General features: G+C 36.4%; 1 protein-coding gene and 1 long non-coding RNA gene across 2 annotated transcripts; both read right to left on the bottom strand.

The window, feature by feature from the left end:
* Positions 1 to 4891: 4891 nt before the first annotated feature.
* On the bottom strand, positions 4892 to 7520 carry LOC145563900 (uncharacterized). The gene is made up of 4 exons (XR_014094666.1): positions 7197 to 7520; positions 6956 to 7026; positions 5650 to 5788; positions 4892 to 5530 (listed from the first exon to the last, which is right to left on the bottom strand). It is a non-coding gene; the product is annotated as an uncharacterized LOC145563900 (long non-coding RNA).
* Positions 7521 to 8995: 1475 nt separating this feature from the next.
* Positions 8996 to 12731, bottom strand: LOC145562410 (glycosyltransferase BC10-like). The gene is made up of 2 exons (XM_081622681.1): positions 11987 to 12731; positions 8996 to 9700 (listed from the first exon to the last, which is right to left on the bottom strand). Exons 1-2 carry the CDS (start codon positions 12596 to 12598, stop codon positions 9059 to 9061), a joined length of 1254 nt encoding a protein of 417 aa, XP_081478807.1. The 5' UTR covers positions 12599 to 12731; the 3' UTR covers positions 8996 to 9058.
* Between the last annotated feature and the right edge of the window lie 493 nt (positions 12732 to 13224).

Genomic DNA, 13224 nt, shown 5'->3' with positions numbered 1-13224 from the left:
TTGTCGTTCCTGCTCGTCCTCCTCGGCACATATTTGACCAGACTAGATTGAGGACTTTGGCGAGTAGGTCACTAGCGGGTACACCGTGGCGGACTCACGCCCGAGCAGAGCAGTGTTATAGGGAGGTGCTACTGCCGAGGTATTCCTCGTTTCCTGTGTTTGTCCTTTAGATAACCCTCAAGTAGATGCTAATAATTTGGATTTGTTTTGCTAGGATACGCATGCAGAGTTCGTTCCTCCACCGGTATCCATCACCTATCAGGGGCTGTATGGCCCGGTTGAAGAGATGATTCCACTGGCTCCTCCAGAACATCGTTTCATCTAGCAATCTATACCTCGGCATCAGACTTGGGTGAGTCATTTTCTCATTGTTTATTTATATATCTTTGATTGTTACTGAATTTGTCTCTTGATAGTTTACATCGCGAGGTGGTAACGAGGATGGCGAGGGGTATGGACGCCTTTTGCTACCAGCTGGTGAGATTGAGGGACCGAGCCTCCTGTCGTCGTGACGACACAGCTACATATGTATTTCTCTTATCCTTATTACATGTTTTATTTGTTTATTTTTTCATCTGACTTGATATACTTTTGCAGAGGCAGCCTATTCCTCCGCCACATACTCGGACGAGACCCGAGGCTAATAGAGAGTGATCCGGGTCTAGCTCGAGACGTCATTGTACCTCTTCCAGGGGCGAGGGTGGCCGGTCGGAGACGGCTCCTACCGAGAGATCGGAGGGTTAGGGCTCTTCGTCTGAGGGTGCACATGTTAGGTCGACAGGCCAAGGAGGCGTGACATCGGCTCCTTTAGGGGGTGGTAGGACGTACAAGGTTGGCTCGTCGTCGCAGCAGCCTCAGCCATTAGTGATTCAGCGTGAGGGTGAGCTTGGAGCTAGTGAGGGGCATACCCCATGATCTACATTGTTCTTTGACGATTTGGGAATTCTTCCCCGTTTGCGTCCTCCGACACCGTAGCTGTACCTGTATTTATTTTTATTTGACTTTGTAGGACTCTACTAGTTTGTATTATATGACTCTACTGTATATGCATACTTTTATCTATTTATGCTTATTTTATCTCTGCATTTTATTTTTTTTCGAATTTATGTGCATGTGAGTGTGTGAAAAATTGTGACTAATTTTGCGCAAAAATTCCGTCATTTTTATTATCAATGGAGGGTATCCGACTTTCTCCCCCAAAAGAAAAAATGAAAAATAAAATAACCTTTGACTAAAATAAGCCTAAAATTAATTAAGCTCAAATTAATCGAAAAGAAAGTGTTTGAGATAATGTTGGATAAGGTTTTAAGACAAAAGGTCAAAAACTGTAAAGTCAATGTACAAAATTGAGTCATAGTCGGAAAACACGGTTTGCATAGCGCATCAAGCTGGCGGCATGCCGGCTTTCTGTCGCCAGACGCTGACCGCGACGTCGCCAGGCGCTGCACCTGTTGCCTGGCGCTAAATCCCTTTTCTCCGAATCCTTTCGGGGTTCGAACTGTACCAGTTTTGTGCATAAATAGCCCCTAGATCTACCAATTTTTGTATATTTCAAACTGATTAAAAAGTTATAGTTTTAATTCTCATCAAGCAATCATGTCTAAGTGTTTTAGTGATTTTACTCGTGAGTGGTGGCGGTCTTTGACTACTAAAGAGAGGAAAGAGCTTGACTTTTTTCACTTAGGAGGTATTTATGGTATTAAAGGGGTAGCCATAGATATAGATTTTATTCATACTTCCTTAGAATATTGGGATCCAGACACCTATTGCTTTAGACTAGGCTATGATGAAATTAGTCCCTTACCGGAAGAATTTGGTGTCATTCTAGGCTTCCCTTCTTTGGATCTTGCGGTAATTCCCAATGTGAGTGAATATTATTATAAAGACTTTGAGCGTTTCTTTAATCTTAAGGACAGGGATCTAACAAATATCGTAGAAGGGAATATAATTAATTTGAAAGAATTTGCACGCCATTATTTTGATAGACCACATTCCGAATCTTTTCATGTTTATAGGAGGAGAGCTTTCCTATTTTGCATGTTTAGCCAATATCTCCTCACTAGTGGTAATATTCATGAGGGTCAAGCAATTTTAGTATATGTTATGGAACAAATTGAATCGAGGAGGAATCCCATGCCATTAATTGTTGGAGAACCTATGCTTAGTTTAGATGAATTAAAGAAAAATCCAAAAGCACCTCTTCCTGACTCTCCAATTTTATTACAGGTAGAAAAACAATATTTTTAATTACAGAAATCAAAAATATATATTTTTGTACCAATTGACAAAGGATAACAAAAGAGTTGACTTCCATTGATGAGAAAAAGATGTCAGAATATAATAGAAACTGGTACCAATTGACAAGGATCTGAATTAATCTTTATGTGGATGAACGATTATAAATATCAACTCTAAGGCTCAACTCTGAAAACCATACACAATATAAAATTGTAGGGTGCATTATCTACCTGATTTACACTTATCTGAGCTTATTAAGACTTATTTTGAAAGTTAAATTTAAGTAGCACTTACTTTTTCCTAGACTTAACTTATCAACACCTATTCTTCTTAACAAAATTGAAAATAAGGTGACCAAGACACATGGCCGTAAAGGACGCATAATGCAAATACTGACGTATACACAATATAAAATTTTAGGGTGCATTATCTACCTGATTTACACTTATCTGAGCTTATTAAGACTTATTGTGAAAGTTAAATTTAAGTAGCACTTACTTTTTCCTAGACTTAACTTATTAGCACATATTCTTCTTAAAAAAAGTTGAAAATAAGGTGACCAAGACACATGGCTGTCAATGACACATAATACAAATACTGACGTTTGACAAGTAAATAACTCAATTTATCATTCACAATGGTCATAAACAGTAACAGCTAACAATAAAACACAATGGAAGTCCCAACACTCCTAGCATGTATCAATATCTCATCACGTTCTACACTTTAGTTTCCCTAAATTTGAGAAGTCAACATAAAACAACCACCTATTATTAGGCATAAATATTGCAATTTTTTATTGCCAATTGATTTAGGAATTGATCTCGCTAGGAAGTGATCTTATAGGCATAGACAGACCATTTTAAATTTGTATATATAATATCTTACATGCGTTCAAAAATCAAGTTGGCTTATTCAAGAATCTAGATTTATAGCTTTCAGTTGCATCTAAATACTTTAATTTTCTGCCTAGTCCCACTAAGGACAATTAATCACCTTTAAATTTCACACATTGAAGATGAGTATAACAGCTTTATAAATCTAGCAAGTCACTTCTTCAATTGCCATAGAATTTTACTTCATACCCTAACATAACCTTAGAAGTGGCCTACATCTCACTATCTTAGTGTATTCCCTAGGGCACAAGGCCATACACTATGAGCCTAGGCAAACTTCCAATCCAAAATTAAACAGTATGAAGATGTAGAGAAAGAGACTATGACACGGATGAGAAAAAATTGCATATGTGCTAAGATCCTATACCAAATAAGAGAAAACAGATGGGAAGTCTATCAAATAACTAATGCATTAGTGCTTTGAAATTCCAGGCAACAGTGCTTATCATGGCCACTATCATAATATCCAGCCAGGGAAAAAGGCCTCTGCCAAGTAAAGAGGTTAAAGCCTACTATTTTGCAACATATAACAGACAAAAATAACCTCATTTGCAAAAAGCAACAACAAAATATGGTAATGTAAACCTAAATTGAATTATATATCTGTTTTTCTCACACAGTCAACACAGAAAGTCAATACAAAAATGCAAAAAGCTACAAACCTGAAATTATAGAATTGTAAGGTTAACCAATCTTGAATTGTAGAAGGACTCATAAAAATTTCAACCTTTGTCCTTTGACTTCCATTCTAATCACACTAAGTAAGTCAACACACAAAATTCCGAACAAATATTTATTCATTACACTTTAAGGCAGGTAACCAACCTTGTCTATGGAGTCCCCAGAAGATGGGACATTCTCATAATTCTTGTACTGTTCTAGCCTAGTTAACCTGTATTTCTCTCTTGTTATGTTCAATCTATCCCATGGAATGCCCTGTATGTCTTTCCCTTGTCAAGCACTGGCAGCCGAGGTATCTCTCACCTTTGTAAGCTGCTAACTTATATCTGAAGGGTTTATGTCTTCGTCATGTGCAATTACTAGATATATAAATGGATCGAATTATGGAGATAATTAAGTTCGTTTATTTGGGTCGTCGTTATATTATAGTTAGAGGTACTAACGATCTTTGGGCTAGTAAAATAGGCCAAAGCCTAATTGAACGGATCCTATAAGGTCACACAAAGGACCTAGATCGAGCACGAGAGGACGACGGCCATGATGGGCCTCGTCCCCTATAGTGGCCGTCCATGTAGAGGGTTTAGAGAGGTTTCGAGCTTCCTAACCTAGTCTAATTATAATATGATTATAAGTAGACTAGGTGCCTAGGTAATTATATAGAACAGTATTACTGTTCAGTTTAAACCCTAATTAGCAAACACGAAACCAACTTCTCTTAAACTCTCTCTTTCTCACGGCACTCTCTCCTCCTCGGCACCGGTGTTAGTGGTTCGTGGTGGTGGTTAGGGATGTCAATGGGGCGGGGCGGGGCGGATGTTGGCATTCCCATCCCCATCCCCACCTAATATTTTCATCCCCATCCCCATCCCCATCCCCGCGGCGGGTCCAATTTTCATCCCCATCCCCGCCCCACCGGGTACAACTCCAAAACCATCCCCGCCCCAACCCCCACTTGGATATCCATCCCCACCTAATCCCCACCAAAGACCCGCCTTATCCCCACCCAAGATCCACCTAATATCCGCATCTCAAATACACAATCTTACATAATTAATACGAATTATAAAATAAAACATTCTATACACATTTTTGTGTTATAATATAAGTGTCGTACAAAATATTAAAATTAATATTGTATTTCATGTAATTATTTTATAAATAGAATAAAAGTATGTAATTTTGCTTTAAAAGATATATAGATGTGGGTATGAGGCGGGGATGGGGCGGGTACGAATTGGGGCGGGTGGGGCGGGGCGGGGATGGGGCGGGTACAACTTAAAATCCACCCCCGCCCCATCACCCATGGCGGGTATGGTTTTTATCCCCATCCCCGCCCCACCACCCGCCAATCCAAGACCCATCCCCGCCCCATTGGGGCGGGGATGGGGCGGGTCTCCTACTTGACCCGCCCCACTGACATCCCTAGTGGTGGTGGTTCATGGTGGTCGGTTTAGTCCATTAAAGGTGGTGATCGTGGTTTTCCTCCTTTACTCGACCAATCTAATATTAGTGGACGGCTCGTTCGAATCCTGTGGATTAAATGGAGTTGCAACGCTTGGGGCTCTATTCTCTCCCTGATTTGCCAGTCGATTAGCTTCATGGAATTCACGCTTCAAAGGTATGATTATGTGTCTTGTATGTTATGCATGCGATCTTGAGATAGGTTTTTTATGAATATGATTCATGTTTTTCCACATTATAGTACCTATAAACTCCTACAATATCAAGTAGGTAAATTTCAGTACCATGAAGAACAATACTTGAAATCGAGAAAGAAATGCATTAAAAGCTAATATTTTAATCAAGCTTCTACATTGCTTAAGATACTACATACCGCCTCATACTCATCCATTCCTAAATTGCCATCATCTCTACCATAAAACTCCCCGTCCACTTTGTCAATGAATTCGGAACATCCTGGCTCATCAGCCATGTAGTTGAATTCGTCGATTTGATGTTCAGACATGATGCACCTGCACATGAATGTCTTGGCATTAGCATTAAAAGCTCAAAATTTAGATTTCATGCATAATTTAGTAGTCAATTACTAAACCCCTAATCTTTATACTCTAGAAAAATCAATTGCCAACAAAAATAAATCAATACTCAATTTTATATGGATCTTCACCCACCAAAAAAAATTGAAAAATTACATCAAAAACAGAAGCAAAATTCAAAAATTCTCAATTAAATTCCAAATATAAAGAAAACCCAATTCAAAACAATCATAACCCATCTAACAAAACTTGAACCTCATCCAAAAAAACTCAATATACCAAGGAAAAATGAAATCTCAAATCCATTAAACATACCCTAAAATTGCAACCAAAGAACAACCCAATAAAGGAATTAACAGATGCAGTAGGTGTGAGATGAAAGAGTACGAGGTTGGTGTTGATAGAAAGAGATTTACTTATGGTATTGATTAAAAGATTCACTAACCTACGCATACCGAAAGCAACAACTTCAAGCTCAGGGTGTTGATGAAAGATTAAGTCCAAAAGAAAAAAGAATACACCCTTCTTTGTTCAAAATTCCAAACAAACCTGATAATTATTTTCAAATCCAAGAACAATAAGAACCTAATTAGATAATTCATGAAATAATGCTAGATCGAGAAATGATTTTCAATGATTAAAAAACAAACATTTAAATTAAAGAGTTTGAACAAAAACCCAAGAAAAAAATTTAAAGCCTAATTTTCCAAAAATGAGCAATTTTTACATCTTTCTTTTCAAAGACATTGAAGGAGAAAAAAAAAATACCTTGGGGAGCGTTTGGTTTGCAAACTGGTATGGGGTTGGAATCAGGAATGAAACTATAGTAGTATGGGTTTGGAACTTGATTCTTAATACTATATGTTTGGTATGCTTATGGAATACAATTTTTTTTTTCTTTTATTTGATACCTAAAAGTATGGGAATGAGCCAAACTCACCTCCCCCACAAGGTTTCTAAACCCCATACCTTGGGGGTTTGAGGTATAGGTTTAAAACTCTTAAAATCGTAAAACAAACATAAGGTATGGGTTTAAACCATTCTAAACCCATACCTTATACCTTAATTATGTGAACCAAACGCCCCCTTATAACTTTATAAGCTTCATCAAATTGATGCCAGAAACTTCGCCGTCACCATTACCTCTGCCGTCGTCGCATTTTCTCTCCTCTTTTTCCCTGTCGCGAAAATCCATGAGAGTTTCAACACCACACCTTCATCAAGAAATAGTTTGATTTATCAATCGAGTTTCAGAAAATTAATTAACAAGCCTAACCATAAAACATAGCACAAAAAGGATTAGTGGACTTCCTGTGAAAATTAAAGCTTTACCTTAGAATGTCAAATTGATATTAGATGATTATATAAAGGATAAAGACCTAACCTCAAGAAGTTGCATTAATGGAGGAAATTAAACCGCAACCTCAGACCAAACAGGAATCACAGAGACGGCGGGCCAAAACTGGAGGAATCAGCAAGCTGAGAAGGATCGAAGCCCCATAACCATCGTCGAAGGGATGATCAGTGATTGTTGAAGGTGTCGAAGGTTTTTCTCTCCTGAGCTGTTTTCTGAAAAGAGAGTGAAGGAAGTCGACGAAGAGGAGTTGAGGAATAAGGAGTTGAGGACTGAGGAATGAGGAATGAGAAAGAGAGAGTAGCCAAGCATCCACTCTCAATTACAGCTGTCACACAATATGCAATTGACAAAAAAGGGCAATTTTTAAAATCCATTAAAAGCAAGGGTGTCTATGTAATAACACCACAAGTTACTATTCATAAGCTACAGTAATTTTTTGCATTTTTATAAGGATTATAGATTAAGGTATGTTTACAAATAGTTATCTGGTAATTCATTGTTGGCAAGTATGTTTTATTCGATTTTTTTTTATTTCTACTCTCAATTTCTAAATTCATTAATGAATCTCAAAATATTTAATTCCGTTGATTCCGGGGAATTGGGAAAATTTGTGATTCTTTTGTCATGGTAAAACTTTTTGCTCTGTATTGATGTGTGGTCGATTGTGATTAATGTATCTTTGGTTAGAAAAGAAGAGAGTTGACGCTCATTTGAGTAGGGTTAAGCAACACTATCTGATAATCCAATAATCCGATCCGCATCCGATCCGAAAATTTAGGATAACCGATCAGAAAATATTTTCGGATCGGATATCCGATCCGAAAATGTCGAATATAGGATTGGATATCAGATATAGGAATTTTGGATTTCGGATATTCGAATATCCGAAAAAAAGTTGGAGTTGTTTTTTTATTCAATTTGTAAATAATTTGATGAGCAGTTGGCCGTTCTAATTGGCTTAAGAACTTGATTTAATCTTGGTTTGATGATAATCTGACATTGACTTATTTTTTTTTTTTTATTATTATTACTATTCCTACTGTATTTGCTTGGTCTCAATTAATCTTGTTTACTGTTTATTTTACCTTTAATAAAAATCAAATTTGCTATTAAAATACTAGCATTAAGCCATTAAAAGTGGTCGGATATTCGATATCCGAACTATCCGATCTGAAAACTTTCATATATCCGGATCTCGAATATCCAAAAATTTTGGATCGAAGACGGATATTGAATTTAGAAATCTTCGGATTCGAATATCCGATCCGAAATCCAAGTTCTCCGATCCGTGATCACCCCTACATTTGAGTAAGGATTGTAGGTATTTACAACGCATGAAATAGAGTGACATCAAGTTTTTTAAATTCTGTTTTGTGGTGTTGGACTCCGTTACTTGTGCCACACGAAAGTTTCGATTTTGGTCAGCTATATAATCTGTGGGATTTGTAGTTCACTGCACGGTTCACATACTAGTCTAATGCATAGCAATTCCAACTGGAGAAAGAAAGAAGAATTAACAAGACAAATTTTGGTATTAATTGTCTTTCCAATAAAAGCAGCCACAATAGTTTTTTGTAAAAATTGTTGTACTAGTATAAGAAATATATACTAAGCATGTTTCACATTTTTTGCAACTTTGAAAGGTGCACAAACTCGTAGGCAAAATTTGTTTGTGAGTGTAAGATAGAGAGAGAAAAATAAGAATGCAAATAATATATAACATCCATTTTTGATAAAAGTTGCAAAAAATATGAAATGGAGGTAGTAAGTACTACGTACCAGTGAAGCGTTATACTCCCTATCAATGCACAAGAAAGACTAGAAGAAGCTCTTCATCCACAGCGAAATTATATGAATACAGCAATAATTTATAGTTTAACTAAAAGTTTTCAAAATCCCATTACCTTTGAACTTAAATTGAGCAAGGGCTCCAGTGTACTTGGAGCAAACTTGCGAGCAAAAAGGTAACATACAGTAGTACTTTTAGAATTATACAAACATTTTTTCTTATAATTTCTGATATTCTGTATAAAACCTTCTGTAATATTCTCTCTTACAAAGGTTGTGGGATGAGGTCCTCCCAAAGACCAATCTACCCAAGTCAAGGTGCGATTAGAGTTAAGTGGAGCATGGAATATGTTGAGGTATGTAGCAATGTAATGTTCATCAGGAAAGCAAGGTGGATGGCAGAATTTCCTAAACAGATCATAGTACTTGTAATCTGATATTATTTCAATACCCAAATCTCGTCTAATCTCGAACCACTGAGCCCCTTTTCTCCATTGTTCAACTGTGATGTTGGGTCTCATATGTCGATCATAGCGGCCCCTGCCAAAACGGCTTGTATCATCATATGACTCCACAAAACTGTGTGCAGATTTAGTGAGATATTTATAAACTGTTTGAAAATCGTAAACTGGGATACAACTTTCAGAGAGGAGCACAAAACGCTCATTTGAGAAGTCTAGGAGAGCATTGGCTAAAAGCCTTTTCTCTGCATCTGCTAGTGATACATCACCCCAGGAAACTTCCTGTATGTAAATTTAAATGAAATAATTTTATCATCTTTTTTTCAGAAACTGCAGTATCAATTCAGACTTGAGAGGAAAAACAACTGAACATTAAAATTAATCAATATCTGTTGCATAGAAAAGAGGATAATTTGAACATAGTAATTGCACTTCAATGTTCCATTACCATTCTATCTTAGTCACCAATCTGCAGTGCAAGAAAACACAACTCCAACAATGGAAGCGTATACTCAGTCCTGAATTAGTTATCATACCATTTGAAAATGTCCAAGAAAAAAAAAATGTCATTCTTTTCAAAAACGTTAAGGTTTTATGACCTAATTTCTTAACATGCCATCAATTGAATCAACAATGGGATGGAATTAAAACAACACAACCATAATAAACATTACACAGAAATGTTGAGCTATGCCTTCTAAACCATTGCAGACTTTTTATACCTCATGTCTCATAGATGAACTATTCAACAACAATAAAATCATAGCCTTACTCCAACATAGATTATATACAACATATGATAACACTGTGTATCCTAGCATGATTGATGATATACTAAACCAATTGTAAGTCCTGCATAACTGAGCTAACCTGGACAACATACTTCATTCGTGTCTTTATAGTTGACACATTTATTTAGTCATGTTTGCCAATACAAGAATTAGAATCATAATATCTTCAATTATGATTCAATAAAAAATAATAAATAATAAATAAATAAAACTCTAATAAGGCTCCATATGAATATTTTTTTTAAAAAGTATAAATCAAAGTATTAAAGTAAATAGTGCTCAAAGTCAAGATGTGTAGCTAAAAAAGAAACAAAGGAAAGTTAGGAAAAAATAAGCACAACTCTATTTGTTTTTTTTTTTTTTTTTTTTTTGAAACCAAGCACAACTCTGTTAGTTAAGCAAAAATAAGTTAATTCGACAAAAATAAGCTAAGGAGAATAGACTCATAGATATTTCATTTCCATAACTTTCCACTTGGATACTCGGTTTACTGCACCAAATGAATGATAAATTAGACAAACTCTTCGTTTTTTTCAAGCAAGCAACATGATAGGGTCTACAATTTATCTAGATGCACACTTCAAGTAATATAGGAGTACAACCTTGCAATAGCGAGCTAAGATGTGTGAGGAAAACAACTGCTATACTCAGAAAAGATACTGTCCCGGGACATCTCTAATGGAATGGTTGAGTCAGGATCAGTCAACCAGATCCAGAGACTAAAAATCAAATTAATGAAATCATTATACCCTCAAATGAGCGGGTACAAGTGATCTGCACTTCTGCAGACACACTTATAAGGCCCTAGTTCATCTACATCCAACAACCATTGAACCAGGAGTATCCTAGTATGTCACTAAAAAAAAAAATACAACGCGACTTCAGTGGTATCCTGGTAGGAGACATCCATGACAAACAAAGTTACCCCAACTTGTTGGTGACCTCTGCTGGTATTATACTTTTTTGTTTCCTTTACTACTTAAACAAACTATCTTTAGAGGATCTGAAAAAGAAAAACTCAAAATCCTAACAATTATATTTCACTAGCCAATATCTCATCAAAACAAATTATAGCTACTGAATCACCCTTAGAGCATGTTTGGTAAGAGTATATTTTTTGGGTTAGAAACAGATTCAACTAAACCTAGTGTTTGGTTATCTAGTGTTTGGTTAAAAGGTTTAGGTAACAATTACCATTACCTAGGGCTAATGGTTTCCAGTTTTCCACCAAAAAGAGAGGAAGTTAAATTTAAGTAATTCTTTTCCATGATTAAACCAAACATACGAAAAAGTCAAGGTTAAATTATTTCTTTTGCATCTCTTACTTGTTTCCTTTCTACTCCGTTTCCAATACTCATGCCAAACGCCCCCTTAAAATACAATCCTTAATTGTGATCACGCTTCAATAGCCAGAGATAGGATTATTGTCTACCTATTCCTCCGTTACATTATCATTTAAGACAACTCTTTGGCTATCTAGAATTGCCATAATTCCCATAAATAGACACGAGGATTTACCCAATCTTAAAGATAAATTTATCATTGCACATTTCAAGCTACCAAAATTAATTAGTTATCAAACACAAGATGATTACTTCATTCCTTAGCAAAGAAATTAATCGCAAAGACTACATTTTTTTTTTTATCACCGAATTTCGATCCCCACAATAGATACTTGATAATTTATACAACCAATTACTTTAATTAATGACTTTTGAACATCATCTATCTTAGTTATTAAAGATCAAATCTCATCTACATCACTTTAAAAACATACCTTACTAGGAACTTGGCGGCCGAAAAAGACTGAACCAGAAGGCACATCAAACACAAATCCAGCTTGAGTGTGCACATAAATAGAAAAGAACCCATCATGTGCTGCAAAATACTTCTCCCACAAAGGCAACAATGGCAAAGGACCCCTTGTCAAGAACATAAAGGCAACTTTAGGTACCCTTTTAAAAGGGTACCCTACAACTTTAGGGACCAATGAAGCTCTCCATACCAACTCCTGATCAGATAGATCATGACTCAATTTCTTCGGATGAACTATATTATCTAAGCTCAAACAATTAATATTCTCACAATTAGAATTTTGTTTGGTAAACACACAGTTACTGTTATCATTCGTTGTATCGCCGCCACGAACGGCGGTGTAGATCTTTGTATATTTCTCAAGGCTAATCGTTGACCGTTGTGAGCTTGAAACTAAACCAGTTGCAACACCAGCAATAAACACCATTAAACATACTACTAATCTTATTAAGTTGGTGGGTGCAAATTTCTTCAAGTACCCATTGTTTTGTTGTGCTGTTAACTTCTCTAATTCTTCCTTTTCTGCTTTGTTATTTCTCAACATCTTTTTTCTTCTGTGGGAATTACTGTTCATTCCCAATCATGTTGGAGATAGATGCAGAGGGGAGTAGAAGAATTTCTTTTTTTTTTTTTTTTTTGTAATATTTTTGGAAATTGGGTGGAATCTAAAGGGTTGAGCTGAAGGCGAAATTTCAGAAACATGTGGAGCGTGGTTTTTAATTTTAAACAAAAATGGCATTAACAGTTAACAAATTGTTTAAATGTGGGTCCCCCACATGTGTTAACATTTTCATAGTAGAAGTTTATACTTTCATTTTGGTTGGCGTTGTCCTATTGGTGTCACAGTAGCGTGAAATATTTTAATAGCACTTATTGTCGGCCGTCTAGTGTGTTCTGCCCGCCTCGGCCAGCTATACACTATCATCGAGTAGAGGTGTTAATTCGGATAATTAGATGGAGTTTGGGTCGGGTCTATTCAACTCGAATACACTCAATTCAAAATCATTCTTTAAACAAAAATTCGCGTCAAGATATGTCGAGTCCATATCGGGGTTGGTCGGATCAAATGCAGATCGATTCATATTCGGTTCGGATAAAATCGGATCAGGTTTAAAACAGGTTTGACCGGGTTAATTTCAGGTCGAATGGCTTTGGATCGGGTTGGTGTCGATTCGATTGATTTTGGTTCTGTTAAGTTCG

This window comes from Chenopodium album, chromosome 10, assembly GCF_948465745.1.
Source record: "Chenopodium album chromosome 10, dcCheAlbu1.1, whole genome shotgun sequence".
Taxonomy (NCBI): domain Eukaryota; kingdom Viridiplantae; phylum Streptophyta; class Magnoliopsida; order Caryophyllales; family Amaranthaceae; genus Chenopodium; species Chenopodium album.
Note: the sequence above shows the minus strand (reverse complement) of the source record. Positions and strands in the feature narration are given on the sequence as shown.